General features: G+C 36.5%; 1 protein-coding gene across 2 annotated transcripts in view; it reads right to left on the bottom strand.

Annotated features, from left to right (window-relative positions):
• PHTF2 (putative homeodomain transcription factor 2) overlaps positions 1-1868 on the bottom strand; it is an 80340-nt gene extending 78472 nt beyond the window's left edge. For both annotated transcript variants that reach the window (XM_023519359.1, XM_023519365.1), the window contains exon 1: positions 1697-1868. In XM_023519359.1, coding sequence (XP_023375127.1) covers positions 1697-1741 — 45 coding nt within the window. In that variant the 5' untranslated portion in view covers positions 1742-1868. The remainder of the gene's footprint in view (positions 1-1696) is intronic.
• Positions 1869-20918: the final 19050 nt, after the last annotated feature.

Genomic DNA, 20918 nt, shown 5'->3' with positions numbered 1-20918 from the left:
CATAAATGCTAGTATTCCCTCCAAAAGTTAATTATGAAAACTACAACCTCACACCCCACATTTGTAGTCCCTCGTCCCAACTCTATAGCAGGAATGAAGAGTGGTAGAACTTTGGTTTCAGAACCACTGACTTATAGAGTTTACAATGAATTTATAAACTGGGTGAAGATAGGGAAGGGTATTAATAGCGTCTGCTAATCTTTCAAAGTATTCACATGTATTTCTTCAAAAGAATTATATTTAAAAGCAAAAAAAAAAAAAAGAATAAATTAAATGTAGTTAACGTTCTGGCAACTGCCTAACATAAAATATATGCTTATATTTGCTGGTATATTTTATGACATGTGTTGTGGCTGCTCTGCAGAATTTTTTGGTTGCATACATCTAAAGTTGCTCGATAAATGACCCTCAGATAAGAGAGGTGATACTATGTTAATGGAATGTACGTATAATATTTCAAACCCTCCGATCCCAAGAAAGGTCAGTCAACCAAAAATGTTCTATAAATGAACTTCAATGAGTTCTGAAATGTTTAACATAAGAAGTCAAATAGAGAAAATATTTAATAAGCATTATTCTCACAAGTAAAAATTAGGAGGAAAACTGTCAAAGATAAATGTAAGAAATTAAAAAAACTTATTTTTGTTTTCTTTACTTGAGAATTTTCTTTAGCTCTCTAGACAAGCAGTCTGGTTTTTAAGTTGATTAGAAATTTAAATGTAAAGGTGACATAATACAGAACCACAAAAGACTGAATTAATAATACATAAACATTAATACTTTAAATTAAGTACCTGTGGTATGGTCTACCCAGAAAATAAACAACACATGCAAAAACAAACCATGTTTTACTTATCACTTACTTTCAATTCACCTAAATTAAAGATTGCCTGGTTTTCTCCCATATAAAAAAACTTTAAATACAGAATCATATTTTTTACACAGAGATCGAAAAAATAAGGCATTAAAATGTTGTAAAATACAAAAACAAATATAATTCACTACATACACAGAAAATTTAAGATATTACATAAACATACATTTTGAAGAACATAACACTCTTTGGAAGTATAGTTTATTATATTTTTTAAGGCATATATTCTTTTGAACTTTATAAAGAAAAACATTATATTCAAAAAGCTTATTTTGAAACATATAGGATGACACAGGAAGTAGTTATAATAATTCTAAAAACATCCAAATAAACAAATTAATATTTCAGCTTATAAGACACTATCTCCAAAGGTTTATTTTACTGAAAAGATTCAGCTATTGAATTGTAAGGCATAACAAAAACAGGTTAAAACTATTGATATAAAGATTACAAAATTATAAAGCTTTGCTAAACTTTCTTTTAAAATTAAAGCAAGAAAAAACTTTAATGCTTTTACAAAATGGCAATTATATCCATACTCTTAGAGATTTAGTTTGTATAATTACTGACCATAATTAATCTAGGTACTTTGATACTGGAGAAAAAAGTAGAGAAAAAAAATTTTTAAGCATCACCTTCTAATTTATTTAGAGGTAAAATAAACACAAAGACAACCAGAATAATCTTCCTGCTCCACTTAAAATCCTAAAATCTATTTTGTAATTACTTTAGGCAATTTTTGGCATAAATCCATAGCACAAATAAACATATATTTCAGAATTAAAACATTTTAAATGTCAAAAATTTTGACTATCAACTTACCTTCTTTTGATACCAGACTATAGCATCTGTGACTTTGGACGCCATTTATTACACTGAAATCACACATTGGTCATTTTAGGCTGTGTAAGAGAGAAAAACATACAAAGAACTTTACTTCCACCTTCCAAAAAGAGACTGAACCACATGCATACACAGCACTCTGGTTACTTGCAGAGCAAAGGGTGTATGACTATACTTATATTACACCCTTCCTCATTACTATTTTAGCAACAGGTCCTCTTAAGTAAACAAAAATCAGTTGCCATAATAAAATGTTCTTTTACCTGACTATAACACTTGAATTTTCTTTCAAAATAGGTTGAATTTTTAAAAAAGTAATCTTTTAAGTAAATTTGAGAATTTCCCAAATTATACTAGAAATTTTTCATTTATAAATTCACATATAATAAAAACCAATTCATTCACTCATTAACAGATCAGTTTTACTGTAGTTTTAGGAATTAGTGTCTACTTTTCCTAAAAGATGGCTTAATAGAAATGCCAAATTGATAATTGTATTTAATTTTCCCTGACACTCAGTAAACACATAACTGAAGTATTAGTCAAACAACCCAAGAAGCCTAATATTTATGTTAAATACTAAGCCAATATTAGTTAATAATATAAGAATAATTAACATTAAGGTATCCCAGATATATTTTGCTAATATTTAGAAATATGGCACACATCATTTCTTAAGTATTTTTCTTGTTTGTCTAAAGAAAACTGGGTATTAAACTTAAAGATTCCTTAGTTCTAGCAAGAATAACAGACTGATACCAATTAACTACAGAATACTTTTCTAGTCAGAAATGACACATGGGGGGCACCTCTGGTCTGGTGTTAAGAACAAACCTAGGTTCAGCGCCTGTGGCTCAAGTGGCTAAGGCGCCAGCCACATACACCCAAGCTGGCGGGTTCAAATCCAGCCCAGCCCACCAAACACCAATGACGGCTGCAACCAAAAAATAGCCGGGCATTGTGGCAGGCACCTGTGGTCCCAGCCTACTTGGGAGGCTGAGGCAGGAGACTCACTTGAGCCCAGGAGTTGGAGGTTGCTGTGAGCTTTGATGCTATGGCACTCTACCCAGGGGGACAGCTTGAGGCTCCTGTTTCAGAAAAAAAAAAAAAAAAAAAAAAGAACAAACCTAAAACAGGATACTGTTCCTAGAACCTATTACAAACCAGGATCATTCAAGGCCACACAGGATCTCAGGGAAATCCCAGGGTAAAGCACCCTGCTGGGCCAGTCCTAGCACATGCAGCTCTGCAATTGTAGAAATGCTACCACTACAGTGTACCACAGTAAACAAAATACCAGCGGTTTTACATACTATTCTTGGGAACATGGATGCTTCTTGAGAATATTAGGATTCAAATACAATATACTGAAAATCATTAATTAGCAACTTCAAATGTTCAGATGATCAACTTCCAAAAATTTAAAGTAGAATCTACTTAATGCCTTTATTTTGACAATGTTACACATCAAATTATTTTATTATCTTTCCTAATATATTAATAATTCTATGTTTAACTGATTAAATTCAGGCACACTATGTTTGAATTCCTTACAAATATGCTAACATAATAGAAAGAGACAGAGGACAGAGTTAAAAGACCTGGCTTCTAATACTGGCTCCGTTATCTATTATACATTATTAAAGAAGTTACTTATTCTCTCTGAATCTCAGTTTCTTTCAGTTGTAAAACAGGAGTAACTGTACTTACTCATCCCTTACAGGACTTTTGTGACGAATAAAAAATACACATAAAATGCCTACCACAGTCCAGGACATACAGTATTTAATTGAATTCTAATTATCTGTATTATTTTATATTAAAAAAATTCCCTAATCCAGGAACTAAGAAGTATTTATACTTCCTTTTTAAACAAGGCAAACAGTTTAGAGGAATACATCCGTTTTTGTTGACATTGAAAATAAAAATAGCTACCTGATTATCATAAGATCACAATGTCAATTCCCAAGTAAATACGCATGGATTATTTAGATATTTCAAAGTTCACCTCAACCTAAGTTTCTCAGTCAGATGTGGCCACCCTCACTTTCTCTCACCAGGGTTTTTGGGGAATACTTTCCTTGATGACTTTAAAGTCTCTCATTTTGGTTTTCCAGTCCTGGAAACCTCTAGCTATTGTTAACCACATTTTCATCCCAGAAGTTTTTGCCATTGATTTTGCTAGGGGACTATTCATTGAAACAAGACATCTTTATATTTGTCAAGACATGTATATATGTTTCCTAAACTGATTATAACCCATGCAAACTATGAGAAATGGTACCAAAAAAAAATGAGAATATCAACCTTTTACTTTACCCAATCTTTATTGGCAAAATTCCAGATTATCTACCAAGATGAAGATCCTGTCTTCTAAACCCCAAAAGTGTAAATAATATACATTTCATATGCAAAATGTGAAAGGATTTTTTATCAACCACTCTATTTAATGTATGAGACTTTAACATATTTAGGGAATACATAAATGGTCATATACAAATAATGTATTTTGTTTAAAGAAAAAACTTTATTGAAAGGAAACACTGCCTCGGAATAAAATGATCTAAAAGACTTTTTAAAATATATATTATGTTTTATCAAGCTACACGTAAAAATAAATTTTAAAAATCTAAAAGTAAACTAGGTATATAAAGTGTTCTAAATATTTTAAATTATATTTGTCTGCATCTACAGAAATAAAAATTCAATTTTCTGTTTTAAAAAAAATGTTTCTACAGTAATTGCAAGGTTTGCTTTGCAAACTCATTTAATAGTTTTTCCATTATGTCAACAACCTTACAGTGCCACTGAATGGCTCATACCTATTTTTAAACAGGTTTTACAACATGCTGAGACAGGTTTCTGAACCAGACATCTTACATACACATTAAAAGATACGGAAATTACACATAACCATGAAAACAGGAATTAACAAATCAACAAATGATTTCATGAATAATAAAGATTATTTCTAAGACCTTTCTGATTTCTCTATGACAGGCCAGGAATATAGATTTGTACTCTCTATTGTCAAAATAGTTCAACTAAACAACTGCTTTAATGTTAAATTATACCAAAGTTAATTTACAGGGAAAAAGAGTAGCATAAAAAACTGGCTGTATGCCTTAAAATAAAGATCTTAACCTTTTTTGACCAACTGATCTGATACAAGGATGGGTATTATGACACAGAAATAATTCAATCCTAAAACTACACTGCAAATAATCCACTTCTAACTGCAGGTATAAAATTTAAATCTTGCTATAAACCAGTAACTCTAAACTAATTCAATCTCTGACATAGATTTAATTATCATGCCTTATGAAAACATCAGAAATTACTCTTCTCTGTTTCAATTTCCACATATAATGCACTTATGATACCAAAGAGCAGGGTGGAGGGAAAAGATGAGTACAAAAGAGATATAGTAGTACCTCTCTGTAAGTTGACCACTCAACAGACTGGTCAACACACAGAGGTGGTCAACATAAGGAACTGGGCTGACTGTACTGATAGTAGTGTTGTATGTCTGCTCAACTTAAGGTGGTCAATGTAGCGAAGCAGTTGACTATGGAGGTTCTACCATAGTATATTATAGAATGTCACAATCAATCACAGTTGACCCTTCAATAACACAGGTTAGAAGTGCATGGATCCACTTGTATGTGGAGTATAGCTGCCTCTCTTGCATCCTCTCCTACCTCCTCCACTTCTTCTGCCCCTATCACCCCTGAGACAGCAAGACCAACCCCTTCTTATTCATAAATGTGTATTTTCTTAATACATTTAAGAAACTGTGGAGGGTACCAAGTCTTATATATACCTAAAACATTTTCTTTTCTCTAGCTGACTGTATATTGTAAGTATATAGTATGTAATACATTGCATAAAAATGTGTTAATCAACTGTTTATATTTTTGTAAGGCTTTGGGTCAACAGTAGACTATCAGTAGTTAGTATTCTGGAGAATCAAAAGATATACATGGATTTTCAATTGCACAAGGGCTGGTCCCCCAACTCACACATGGTTTAAGGGGCAACTATATAGTAATACCCAGGAGTACTCTTTGTACAGACCTAGTCAAAGAAATTGTCCTATTTTGAACTATTCCCTATGTTACAAAAATGATCTATCAAATACTATATGTAAAGTATCCTGGCAAGACTCTTACTAGGCTCAGAAAATAATTTACATCCATCCCTGACACTTTGGGCTGCTATTACCAGAAAAAAACAAAAACAAAAACAAAAAATAACCAGCTGAAGCAAGAATGAGACCCTGTCTCTACTAAAAATAGGAAAAAATTAGCTGGGTGGGGTGGTGGGCACCTGTAGTCCCAGCTATTCAGGAGGCTGAGACAGGAGGATTGCTTGAGTCAGAGAATTTTGAGGTTTAACCACACAAACTCTGTAAAATAATTTAAAGAGGTTTAGTTGGATTTGAGTGTATGTAACCTACAGCTCAGAGCAAATGTTTTCAAGAGGTTCTGAGAAAATGTGTCCCTATTATCTGGGTTACAGATGGTTTTATACACGTATAGAGATAGGAATTACAGATAAAAAACCAAGTCAATACGTGGAAGATGTATATTGGTTTGGCCAAAAATGACGGACGTGTTGAAGTGTGGAAGGCTTACAAGTGGGCTTAAAGATTCTTTGAATTGTAATTGATAAAAGAAATAAAGCATTGTCTAGGGCTTGGAATGTTTTAAATTAAGGATATTTGTTAATCAGACACATTTATGGAAATGTAAGTGATCTCTTAAGTAAACTGATGGCCTGCAGGCATAGTTTAAGCTTTGTCTTGCATAGCCTTAAGGCTATTAATATTAATGACTTAGTATCTTCCTATAATGAAGAGTAACTCCAAAAGAGGGGGCAATGACAAGTTAAGTTTGACTCCCTATCTCACAGCCAGCAACGCAGTTCTAAGGTTTTTCTGGGGTCTCCTTGGCAAAGAGGATGCCCATGCCCTTGGCTAGGGAGCTTAATGTTTTCCTTTACACTGTTATTCCCATTCTATACTTTGTTCCACACATCCATCCTTCTAAATTAATTCAAATTCTACTTCCTCCAAGATGAGGCTTCCTTACAAGTGCACATACAGACTAAAAATGAAGTCTCTGTTCTAGCATTGATCTGCACTGTACAAATCTGCCATTTAAATAAAAATGCAAAGCAATACAACCATACAGGTCACTTGATCATATGTAAACACTCCAGGAGAAAAAAGGGCCATCATTCTTCCTTTGTGTCTCACTAAGTATTTAGGACACTGTAATACATCCACAGCACAGGAAGTAGAGCAGAGAAAAAGCAATGACTAAGCATCAGGAAGACTGAGTTCTAGACCCAAGTTCTGATGATACTAAGAGCTGTGTGCCATAGAGTAAGACTTCAGTTAGTTACCACTACCATCTGGCCAAACATTCCACAACTCCATAAAGGTTAAATAAGTAACAATTCCAGTGATATATTAGAGTTCCTCTGAATTCCTTTACTAGAACACCCCAAAACATTAATATTAGTTAAATCAGTGTTAATAGATTGAATTTAACACAGTAGAAAAACTGTTAGACAAAATGGAAAAAACTTATTTTTAAAAGGCAGTATGTAAATCTCATCAGGCCCTAAAAGCATTATCATCCTATTTCAATAACCTTTTGTCACTCCCCACTGCTTATATAGTAAAATCCATAACTCCTTAAAAATTATATTCAGACTCTATAATCTGACTCAAACCTAATTACCCAACATTATTGCTCACCATCTTCTCATACAGTGTTTCAACCATGCAATACTTCCTGTATTTTTCTATACCAAAATTAACCTTCTCTTTCCAAAACAAGAAAGATTTTAAAAGGCCTCCAAAATTCCATTTTTTTCTACAAGTTTTTCCCAAATTACTCTACTCATTTCACTGTCTATGTTTTAGTTACCCTTAGTATAGTACAATAAAATATTTTGAGAGAAAAGAGATCACATTCACGTAACTTTTTGTTAATATAGCATACTGTTATATTGTTCTATTTTATTGTTACTCTCCTACTATAACTTATTTATAAATTAAACTTTACCACAGGTATGTATGTATAGGAAAAAACACAGTATCTATAGGACTTGGTACCACCCACAGTTTCAGGCATCCACTAGGGGTCTTAGAACATACCCTCCATGGCTAAGGAGCACTCCTGTATCCTTCATACACTATTTTGTGTAGATTTTGGTGTACTTATCTGTATGTGCCCACCCACACACACACCCATAAGTCTTTTGAGACCAGTCCAATGTATTTATTATCTTCATATTTTCCTATAGCTTTTGGTCTATATTAAATACAAATTAAAACCAAATTTAAAAGTTGCCAAAGTACAGTCACAGACAAATAAAATTTAAGGATTACCCCTGCATAAGCATAAACACGCAAACATAGTCTTTCCTACCATTAAAAAGTACAAAAACATTGTGAAGCATAAAAATATGGTTGATGTACTTACTGACATGCCACTTAATCAACCAATATATAACTATTTGCAAATCTAAAGGTGCAATGAATATGAGTTAAAGTCAAACCTGCCAAAACTAGTCTAACTCCATTCCTAAATGCTAAAGTTAAATATAACTCGGTTGCCTCCTCCACAGCTAAAGCAAGGAATTTTTAGACCTCGGAAACTGGGAACAAAGCTCCTCTAGCCTTAAAAGGGAAATAAATGTGAAGGTTCAAATCAAATTTTTCATACTGATTTACTGAAGCAAAATAAGAATGCAATCTCCTACTAGTTTCAGGGCTGCTAACTTTGTAATCATGTGACCTACAAACTGTCACAATTTCTGTAGAAAATTTTAATTATTCATCTGGAATGAGGATAATACTTCATGGAAATGTTGTAAACATACACTATACGCTCAACCTTAGGATAGAAAAACAAAATGCAAAGAGGTCTGTTAATAAAAAGAAACACATTTCTATCATATAAACTCATAAAAAAATTGTAATTTTTATTTCCTTAATGGAACCAATGAATAGTCTGTGTATTTCATGTCAGAGGATAATACATAATTTAAGGTGAAAAAATTATAAAAAAGTAATAACATCTCTCTTTTTGTGCTGTTGAGAAATCTAAGAGAATCCCTATAATTATAATCTTAATACTATCCGCAAAGCCTTCTGTAGGACTTCCTGATGGATACAATCAACCTACTATGTATGTCCTTTTTAACAACTTTTTAAATTTCAGCGTTTCTTAACTTTGGTATGTACTCACTATTCTTTGAGTATTCTTAAGGCTTTTTAAAATAGTAATAATAATAATGTTGGTCCTTTAAATATCTAATTATAGTTTTGGGTAAGTGCTTTTTATTTTATTTGACTGTAGTGCTGCTTAGGAAAATCAATAATGAAATATGATCCATTAAATGGCTTAAATTCCTCATCTACTCTTAAGTTCAACTGAAACATGGATATGTTATTACTGGCCTCCAGGGGAAACACTAAATTAGTGTTCCAGGTACTCCTTATCAAAATAATAATGCACTGAATGACAACCAAACGGGTTAAAAAACTGAGAACTTCAACATGACTCAAAGTTTAAAAACTGCTAACTACAAGCCAGGTGAGGTGGCTCACACCTATAATCCTAGCAGTTGGGGAGCCTGAGGTGAGTGGATCACTTGAATTCAGGAGTTCCAGACCAGGCTAAGTAAGAGGGAGACCCTGCCGCTACTAAAAGTAGAAAAATTAGCTGGGTATTGTGCCAGGCGCCTATAGTCTCAGCTACTCCAGAGGCTGAGGTAGAAGGATTGCCTGAGCCAGAGAGTTTGAGGTTGCCATGAGCTATGATGCCATGGCATTTTTACCCAGGGCAACAGAGTGAGACTCTATCTGGAAAAAAAAAAAAAAAAAAGTTGCTAACTACAACTCATCATCAAAAATGCTACTGAATAAAATCTGAACATTAGAGAAGTTTCAGCCAGTACCTGATCATTAAATTAAAATACTTATTTACTGAGTATTTACTATTATTACACTGTCATAGATATGGAAGATAAAACAGTGAAGAAATAAGGAGTCTGCCCTGATAAAACTGACATTGCATAGACAGACTATAGAAAGTAAACAGAAAACAAGATAATTTATTAGTGAGGAAATGGCATGTAAGAAATAAACATAATTTAGTGTTGAGGAAGTGTCACGAAGGAAATAAACTGTGGATGTAATAGGATACTTCTGGAAAGGATAGTCAAAGAAATCTTCTCTGATACGTGAATTGAGATCTCAAGTATGAGAAGAGCCAGCTATTCTAAGTATTGAGGATAGAGGATGGCAGGCAATGGAAATGGCAAACATAAAGACATTGGGAGAGAAATGACAGTGATTCAAGATGAAGTCAGAGAGGGAGATAGGAGTCATACATCAAATATGCTGTAGCAAGTAATTTTTATTATAAAATAAACTGAAGTGATCATAGCAGAGTAGTGACAATCTAATTTCCACAAAGACCATTCTAAATGCTGTCTAGAAAATGAACTAGACTGAAGGGCTTGGAGTGGAAGATATGAGGCTTGTTAACAAAGTATTCTCATAGTTCTATGCAGAAAACAGTAATATACTGGGCTAGGGCCAAGCAAAGAGATGGACAAGTAGTTCTTCTGAGTTACATGTACGAGTAAAACCAACAAGATCTAGGAATAGATTGGAATGGGCAGGTTGAAGGAGCAATTAGAAAGAGAAGTATCTACGTTTTTGGCTTTCAGCTTTCACCATTTTCTGAGATAAAACCAAAAGCAACAACAGCAATAATGTTATGACAGTAAATACAAAATTATAGTTTTTAACCTGTTAAGCTTGACAATACCTATGAGACATTAAAACAAAAAAAGTCAAAGTACTTTATTTTAAAATCAGAGGTGTGTTACCTAAATACAGCATATATGCATTTTTCAAACTGATCAAATTATATACCTGATTAAAATCTGTACATTTCACCGAGTGCTTTAATAAAATGATGGGAATAAATTTTAACACATAATAAAAGCATAATTAGAGAACAAAAAGGCCAGCCGGAAATCCCCTACTATTCAGAGAACAAATGGATTAAAAAGCCAATAATGAAAAGAAATGAGAATGTGATATTACAGAATCTAAGAGATGAGTCTTTCACAGAGAATCAAAAAGGCAAACCAGGTTTAACAAAACAGAAGTTAGAATTTCAATGGCATTGAGGAGCTATAAGGCAGATTAGAATGAGTAGATGAACTGACAGTTAATAAATAAGACAAAAATTTAAAAAATAACAAAAAATGTAGAACTTCCATTAAAAATATCATAAACGATGTTAAAATACAAGCAATTGATAGCACAAAAATATCTGCAATTGGTAACAAAGAATTATTATCTCAAATATTTCAAGAGAATTCCTATAAATCAATAAGAAAATGACTAACCAAAAAGAAAACTGGTGAAGTGATAAGAAACCGATAATTCATAGAATGGAACATTACAAAAGGCTAAAAATTATGAAAAAAAAAGTTTCACTAGTAATCAAAGACATGTAAATTAGAATGGCAAAATTTTAAATAAAATCCAGTTTCGGTGGGTATGGAGAAAATATTAACTTTTATTTACCCTTATAATATTGGGCAACATAGCAAAACCTTGTCTTCAAAAAAAAAAAAAAACTAAAAAAAATTTACTGCACAGTGCCTGTGGATCAAAAGGGTAGGGCACCGGCCCCATATGCCAGAGATGGGGGGTTCAAACCCAGCCCCGGCCAAAAACAAAAAATTTAGTAGTAATAGTCCTAGATACTTGGGAGGCTGATGCAGGAGGATCACTTGAGTCCATGCATTGGAGGCTGCAGTCAGCTATGATCATGCCACTGCACCGTAGCCTGGGTTTAACCACAAGACTCTATCTCAATCAATCAATAAAATAAAAATTTTTAATTAAAAAAATGGTGGCCAATCAGTAACATTTACATTTTATTCCATGATCATCATTCTCAAACTTGTTCAGTGTTCTTCTATATTTAAAAAGATTCAAAGCTCATTGCTGATTCTTTATAATGGCTTTGCCTTATCTAAAGTTACTGTTTCACTTTGATTCATCTGAGGTTGACCTGATTTAATCATCAAGCAGTATTTTTCAAGAAAGTATCAGGAGTGCAATATTCCTTAAGCTCTTATACATTAGAGAACATTTTTCTTCCAGTGTATTTGATTAACAACTTTGGCATGGCAGAGACTGCTAATCAACTTCCACTATTCCATTGTTCTCTTAAAAATTTTTGCTGGCACATAGTTGCCCAAAGTAAAGACCTTTCTTAGTCTTTTTGCAGCCAGGTGGGGCCAGACTATGCTCTAGTCCACACAGAAGAAAAGTGTTGATGTAGACCTCCCAGCATAAGAAAGCCCTTTTGTTCTTTCCCCCTCTCCATTTCCTGCCCTCCCAGCCATAATATTTTAGTGGCTATAGGCTCCAGCAGCTACCATGGACAGTGACAATGAGACTAGAAGCCAAGTGTATTCAAAGACAGGGAAGAGCCTAGGTTGATGTTGATGTAGTCACTGGACCAGTTTTGGACTGACTCTTTTCAGACTTCTTGTACTCAGAATAACAAATCATTATACTCTGAGCCGCTGTTCTTAGCAGCCAAACCAAATCTAACCGATATTTGGGCATAATACTTTTTAGTTCAGACATTTCCTCCATCAAACTTTGTAAACAAAGGGCCGGGCATGGTGGCTCAAGCCTTTAATCCTAGCACTCTGGGAAGCCAATGCGGGTGGATTGCTTGAGTTCATGAGTTCAAGACCAGCTTGAGCAAGAGCGAGACTTCATTTCAAAAAAAAAAACCCAGGCATTGTGGCAGGCACCCGCAGTCCCGGAGGCTGAGGCAAACAAATCGCTTGAGCCCAGGAGTCTGAGGTTACTGTGAGCTACCCAGGGTGACAAAGTGAAATTCTGTCTCAAAAAAAAAAAAACAACTTTGTAAACATTGCTCCATTGTCTTCTGGAATTGGCTGTAACAGAGAATTTTGCAGGCTGCTTGAATTTTTTCCCTTTTATATAGGTCATTTTCTTTTTTTTGGACAGAATGCCAAAATAATGCTTATATTTGAAGCATTATTCAAATATAAGTTAGTAGTTATTAACTACTAGGGATATGATCAATTTTAACCATGTCATAAAATGTTTTCCCTGGTATTCAGTGTGCCTGTCAATCTACAAACACACCTTTCACTTCAGAAATTCTTATCTGAGGCTGGACGGTGTGGCTTATGCCTGTAAACCTAGCACTCTGGGAGGCCAAGATGGGTGGATTGCCTGAGCTCACAAGTTTGAGACCAGTCTGAGCAAGAGCGTGACCTCATCTCTAAAAATAGACCAGTGTTGTGGCAGGCATCTGTAGTCCCAGCTACTCGGGAGGCTGAGGCAAGAGGGTCACTTGAGCCCAAGAGTTTGAGGGTACTGTGAGCTATGACATCATAGCACTCTACCAAGGGCGACAAAGTAAGACTCTGCCAAAAAAAAAAACAACTTTCTCTTCAATTTGTTGGAGTCTCTATTTCAGAAATATTAGTTATTCTTATCTTATACAAGACAATCTTTTCATAGATACTTCTTGCCTTTGTTTCCGGTTGCCTATTTATAGGGTCACCAGGCTAATTTTTTAAATTATGTTTAATATGAAGAGTGCTATCCAGCACTCCTATTTATTTTGATATCCAGTAGGGCTTTCCTCAATAACCCTTATCACCTTTTTCACCTTAGTTAGCTAGAGCCAATTTTATTTAAGCAGAAAACAGCACCATAAATTAAGCTCTTATAAACGCGCGCACACACACCAACTTCATTTTGAGAATTGAGTTCTGGCTCAGCGCCTGTGGCTCAAGTGGCTAAGGCGCCAGCCACATACACCTAAGGTGGCAGGTTCGAATCCAGCCCAAACCCGCCAAACAACAATGATGGCTGCAACCAAAAAATAGCCTGGCGTTGTGGTGGGCGCCTGTGGTCCCAGCTACTTGGGAGGCAGAGGCAGGAGACACGCTTGAGCCCAGGAGTTGGAGGTTGCTGTGAGCTGTGATGCCACAGCACTCTAACCAGGGGGACAGCTTGAGGCTGTCTTGAAAAAAAAAAAGAGAGAGAGAGAATTGGGTTCTATTTTCATTCTACTCTTCTACAGTCCCCAAACACAATAAAGTGAAAGCCAAAATTGAACTGAGTATATGCATAGCTGTGGTGAAATTTAATGCCTTGTCCTAGGACCATTTCACTAGTCAGGGAGCTGGCCTACCTTCATGGGTTTGGCTATTGCCCCCAACTCACAGTACCATTTAAAAGTCAGTGCTTCCTGCCTCTGCTGAGACTCAGAATTGAGTCCTTTCCTGAATTTTTTCCTTGACATTCTATTCCCTTCTCACCTCTTAGGTCTGCTTCTCTAAAGAGAACCATTAAAAAAAAACTTAATATTGTGTAGGCTTCTTCTTTCCTTAGTCTTGTTTCTGGGATATGGATTAGAGAATGAGAAACCTTGTCACACACAGTCAGTAGCTTCTCATTCTTTCCTTGTCTTCTACTTTTGGAAATATTTGTCATAAGGCATAGATAGCCCTTTTTTTGACTCCTCCTTTCTGTTTTTACCCTCTCCCTTTACCTCTATCCACTTTTCCCTTCTTTCATTCAGTTTTAGTGAAGGAAAATTCTGTGATCCTACTTTTTTTACTCAGAAATCTCTAAAAGTACTAAATCCATTTTTTAAGTTACTAACTCAACTAAAAAGTAAATTTAAATATTCTAAGATATGGTTCTAAACTAACAACATCTGCACTTTTACTTCTGCTATTTCTAATAGGAGGAAGTAAAGGAAAGACACCCAGTTTCAATTCTTTTTATAAAATCAGGATACTAAGCAGAAAACAGCACCATAAATTAAGCTCTTCTGTGAACTAAATTGTCAAGACTACCTCCAAGAAAAAAAACTAGAATGCATTTCTAGTATTCTAGTTCTGAAAATCTACTCCTCCTTTACTATGCACTTAATTTTCCAAGCAGGGGACCTTAAAACAGGGAGTGCTATCTTGAGCTCTCATTTATTCTGATATCCATTAGGTCCTCCTCCCACCACAATTTCTATACCTAACACACAGAAGCCACTCAATAAATATAAAGGAATAAGTTAATACCACCTATTCATCATACCTCCAAATATCTCTCATATGCTCCCTCCCTGGTCCTACTACCACAGACCTACAACAAGCTCATGTCATCTAATACCAGGGCTACTATAATGATCTTTTATGGTTTCCTCAATTTCACTATATATCTTTTTAAAATACTGACTTTGTCACTTAAAAATCTCCAGTAGGCCAGGGGTGGTGGCTCATGCCTATAATCCTAGCACGCTGAAAGGCTGAGGAAGGTAGATCACGGGAGCTCAGAAGTTTAAAAACCAGCCTAAGCAAGAATAAGATCCTGTCTCTAAAAATAGCAGGGCATTGTGGTGGGTACCTGTAAGGCCAGCTACTTTGGAGGCTGACACAAGAGGATTGCTTGAGCCCAAGAGTTTCAGATTTGCTGTGAGCTATGACATTACAGCACTCTACAAAAGGTGACAAAGTGAGACTCTGTCTCAAAAATAAAATAAAAATAGGGTGCTGGCCCCATATACTGAGGGTAACGGGTTTGAACCTGGCCCCAGCCAAACTGCAACAAAAAATTGCCAGGCATTGTGGCGGGCACCTGTAGTCCCAGCTACTCGGGAGGCTGAGGCAAGAGAATCACCTAAGCCCCAGAGCTGGAGGTTGCAGTGAGCTATGACGACACAGCACTTTACCGAGGGTGACAAAGTGAGACTCTGTCTCTAAAAAATAAAATAAAATAAAAATAAACAAATAATAATCTCTAATGATTTCCCATTGCTTAAGAAAAGAGTTTTAATCAACGCTGTATACAAGATCCTTCTTTTACTACCCAAACATGGATTTACTGCACTTCCAGTCAGTAGCATCTACCACCTCAACCTTCTTCCAATTCAGGACCACTTACCTACCTTCCTCAACCTCCTATAGGGTTATATACCCTACATTGTAGCCACCTGGGTTCACAAATACATCATATACTTTCAGGCTTATCTTCTAGTCTTGGTAATATTTCCTCAGTCTAAAATTACTCTCCCTGTTCTGACCTATGGGGCAAATTACTTTGACTCTGAAGGAAATCAAATTGTGAGAACATACAAGAATGGTGTTCAAATAACCTCACTACCTGAAGACTAATTTAAGATTTAAATATTTTAAATTTTGAAGGGTTACACCAGCAAGATGGCCAACTAGAGACAGCTGGCAGTCATCTTCCCTACAAGAAAAGGGAATATCTAATATTACACTGAATTGTGGAAAAAGGGAGAGCACTGGAGTTCAGCACGGGACCAGAGACACACCGGTGGTGATTAGAAATCAAGCAAGGAAGCTAGTGGAAGGGAGCATGGAAGCAAGTGGCTTCTGCAGCCCCATCTCTGACCATCTGCTAATAGGACTTCCTAGTTCAGGGAAAAGGCATGCAGAAGATCCCGACCAGTCCCACTGCCACTGCAAACACCTACAGTCTTTACTACAAAAGAATCCACAGTCCTCACAAATTCACATAGCTGCACTGCCGTGGATTAGGAGCACAGGGTATGCACTTCGCAGCCCTACTAACTTCCTATCATAAAGCTGCTGCAGTAAGGCACTACCTTCAGACCAGAGCCATATTTGGAGTGCAACCTGCTCTGGGAATAGTAGCTACTACCCCTTTTTAGCACTGGGGCTCCATTTTCATTCCACCAAGCCCACATAGGTGGCTTAAAACCACATGTACAGCTGTGTGAAGCCTGGGCCCAGGATCAGCTATGACTCTGGTACTACATAGCACGAAAACCAATCCCCTACCACACTACTATATTTCCAGCCAAAGAACAGTCTAGCAGTTCGGCTCCGGGTGAACTTGAGCTGTTCAAACTACTGCATGTCCTCCAAGTGGGTGACAACCCTGAGCCTCTAACTGCTAATACATCACTCAGGTCACTTGAGTTCCATGTCTGTGCACAAGACCTGAAAAACAGACCAGGCGCAATGGCTCACACCTGTAATCCTAGCACTCTGGGAGGCTGAGGCAGGTGGACTGCTTAAATTCAGGAGTTCAAGACCAGACTGAGCAAGTGTAAGAACCTGTCTCCACTAAAAATAGAAAAGCTAGCTGGGCGTTGTGACTGTCACCTGTAGTCCCAGCTACTGAGGAGGCTGAGACAAGAGGATCACTTAAGCCCAAGAGTTTGAGGTTGCTGTGAGGTATGACACCAGGGACTCTACTCAGGGCGACTATTCTGTTTATAAAAATAAATAAAGACCTGAAAAACAGCCTCATAGCACCCATCCCCACCTCCTGCAGACACACCCCTGGCCTGCCCAATGGCCTTGCACCCACAATCAGGGGCTGAGAAAAAAATCCCTCAGCCTGCACACTCTCAACCCACCCAAGCAACTTTGAGTCCATGACACAGACCTGAGAAACAGCCTCAATGACCACCTCTGGCAGACATGCCTCAGGCTGGCCAAGGAATCCTGCACCTGCAAGGGTTCGTTGGCCAGCCTGGAATAGCTACAAAACAACCCCAGTGCCTCCCCAGTTGGCCACAGAGGCCAACTGAGCAACATGCAGCTCTGTGCAAACCTGTGAAAGGCCTGAGAACAGCTCCATGGGCTGCCCCAGGCCAGCTGAACAATCTTGCCTACCTGTGTTCCCTGTCAGAGTAACAGTCCAGTGTTCCCAACCCTAGCAAGCTCACTCCAAGTTGGCCCACTGCAACACACCATGTGCATGCATGTGCCCCAACCCAGAAAAACAGTCTAGCAAGCCCATCCCTGCAAAGCAGCACCATCACTGCCAAAAACATTCTCAACCTAGGGCAATGAAACACGTACAAAAACTTTCCAACACCCATCCCTGTAAGTAAATCTCTCCCTATGAAATCTACTCCATAAAATTAGAACAGGAAACTTTCTAACAGATGTGTAGAAATCAACATATGGACACATCAAACATGATAAAGCAAGAAAATGCGATACCTGTGAAGGAAAACTAAAATTCTCCAGTCACAGACCTCAATCATAAGTAAACATATGAAATATCAGGAAAAAAACTCAAAATAATAATATCAAGGACATTCAATTAGATACAGGAGAATACAGATAGATAACTAAACAAAATCAGGAAAGCAATTTATCATGTGAATGGGAAATTCAAGAAAGAGATAGATATATTAAAAACAACCAAACAGAAATCCAAGAGCTAAAGAATACAACAAATGAAATAAACAATATAGTCTAGAGGTTTGGCAACTTCTATAGACAAATATCAAAATAGCTGGAAAAAAAATGAAGAAGGCAATCCCATTTACGGTAGCTATAAAAACAAAATAAAATTACCTGGGAATAAATTTAACCAAGGAGGCGAAAGACCACTGCCAGGAAAACTACAAACACGGACGTAAGAAAGTGAAGAGGATACCAACAAATGGAAAAACACTGCATGCTCATGGATTAGAAGAATTAATATTGTTAAAATGACCACACTAACCAAAGCAATCTACAGATTTAATGCAATCCCTATCAAAATATCAATCATATTCTTCACAGAAAAAAGGAAAAACAATCTTAAAATTTGTACAGCAGACCACAAAAGACCCCAAATAGCCAAAGCAATCTTGCACAAAAACAAAAAAACTGGAGACATCAAATTGCTAGACTTCAAAATCTACTAAAAAGCTGTAGTGACCTGAACAGCACAGCACCTGCATAAAAAACAGACACAGAGACCAATGGGACAGAACAGAGAACCCAGAACAGGCAACTGATTTTTGACAAACGTTTCAAGAATACTCACTGAGGAAATGATAATCTCTTCAATAAATAGTGCGAGGGAAAACTGGATATCTGTATGCAAAAAAATGCAGAAACTAAATGTCTGCCTATCATCCTGTACAAAAAATCAACTCAAAGTAGATCAAGACCTCAATGTAAGACCCAAAACTATAAAACTACTAGAACACAGGGAAAATGCTTCAGGACACTGGTATGAGAAAAAGTTTTATGAATAAGACCTTGACAGCACAGACAACAAAAGCAAAAACAAACAAATGGGATTTTATCTGTTTATCTGTCTAAGAGACAGGGTCTCACTCTGTTGCCCAAGCTGATGCACAGTGGTACACTCATAACTCACTATAGGCTCAAACTCCTGGGCTTAAGGGATCAATCCTCCCACCTCAGCTAGAACTACAGATATGTGCCATCAAGCATGGCTAATTTTTAAAATATTTTTGTAGAGACAGGGTCTCACTATGTTGCCCAGGATAAACACATGGGGTTATATAGAACTAAACTGATGTATCAATTGGGATTACATCGAACCATCACAGCAAAGAGTTTAAAAAGGCAACCTACAAAATGGGAGAAAATATCTGCACACTATTCATCTGACCAGGGATTAACATCCAAATACACTAGGAACTCAACTCAACAGCACCAAAAAAAAAAAAAAAAAAAAAAGTCTAATTAAAAATGGGCAAATAGGAGGCCAGGTGTGGTGGCCCACGCTTGTAATCCTAGCACTCTGCGAGGCCAACGCAGGTAAACTGCTTGAGCTCAGGAGCTGGAGACCAGTATGAGCAAGAGCAAGACCCTGTCTCTATAAAATAGGTGGTGTTGTGGCAAGTGTCTGTAGTCCCAGCTACTCAGGAGGCTGAGACAAGAGGATTGCTGGATCCCAGGATTTTGAGGTTGCTGTGAGCTGTGATGCCATGACACTCTACCAAGGGTGACAAAGCGAGACTCTGTCTCAAAAATAAATAAAATAAAAATGAACAAATAATCTATCTGGGGATTTCTCAAAAAAAGACACAAAAATGGCAAAGATACATAGAAAAATGCTTAATATTAATAATCATCAGGGAAATACAAATCAAAACCACAATGAGATATCATTTCATTCTTGTCAGAATGGCTATTATCAGTAAGACAAAAAATGATGAACAGACATTTCTCAAAAAAGACAAAAATGGCCAAGACACATGGAAAAATCCTTAATATTACTAATCAAGGAAATGCAAATCAAAACCAAGGATTCTTTTTTAAATTAGTGTTAAGAAAGACTGCATGCAAAATCTCCTCATGGATATTTATAATGCACAGTGCATGTTAAAACAGTGGTTCTCAACCTTCCTAAATGCCGTGATCCTTTAACACAGTTTCTCATGTTGTGGTGACTCCCAACCATAAAATTATTTTCGTTGCTACTTCATAACTGTAATTTTGCTACTGTTATGAATCATAATGTAAATATCTCATATGCAGAATGTATTTTCATTGTTACAAAGGGGTCACAACCCAGAGGTAGAGAACTGCTATGTTAAAGGTCTGAAATATCCTCAAGTAAGGAAACTCCTCAAGTAAGGAGTTTTTCTAATCTAGTGGATATAGGGACAGGTTGGGTTGGGGAAGTAATCTACACCAAGAGATGTGACAAGATCACCTTGGGACTCAGTTAAGATGTACAAAGATGAACAATCTTTTCCTCATGATGCATCTTGTAAGATTAAGCCACTAAACATAGCAAACTTAGACATCTTTCAAGTATTTCCAACATCTCAAAGCACAAGTTAATTATATAAAAGTAAGCAAACTTTTCCTCTGAGTAGACATAATAATTGCTTTTGAGATATGAAAGTCAGCTATTTAGAACAGAGTTTGCCTCAAAATTTTCCTTGCGCAGAGTTAAATTTACATCTCTACATTCATGAGTTGAGACACAGGAATTTTATATATATATATATATATACACACACACACACATTTTTTTTTTGTCCCCCTGGGTAGAGTACCGTGGCATAGCTCACAGCAACCTCCAACTCCTGGGTTCAAGCGAGACTCCTGGGTTCAAGCGAGTCTCCTGCCTCCGCCTCCCAAGCTGCTGGGACCACAGGCACCACAACACCTGGGCTATTTTTTTTTTTTTGGTTGCATCATTGTTGTTTGGCAGGCCCGGGCTGGATTCGAACTCACCACCTTAGGTGTATGTGACTGGCGCCTTAGCCACTTGAGCCACAGGCGCGGAGCCAAAAGTTTAAATTCTTATCTAAATCACAGAACTAGTAAATGCTGG

This window comes from Otolemur garnettii, unplaced genomic scaffold (assembly GCF_000181295.1).
Source record: "Otolemur garnettii isolate 467f Iridium unplaced genomic scaffold, OtoGar3 scaffold00005, whole genome shotgun sequence".
NCBI lineage: Eukaryota > Metazoa > Chordata > Mammalia > Primates > Galagidae > Otolemur > Otolemur garnettii.
This window is presented reverse-complemented; position numbering and strand designations above follow the sequence as displayed.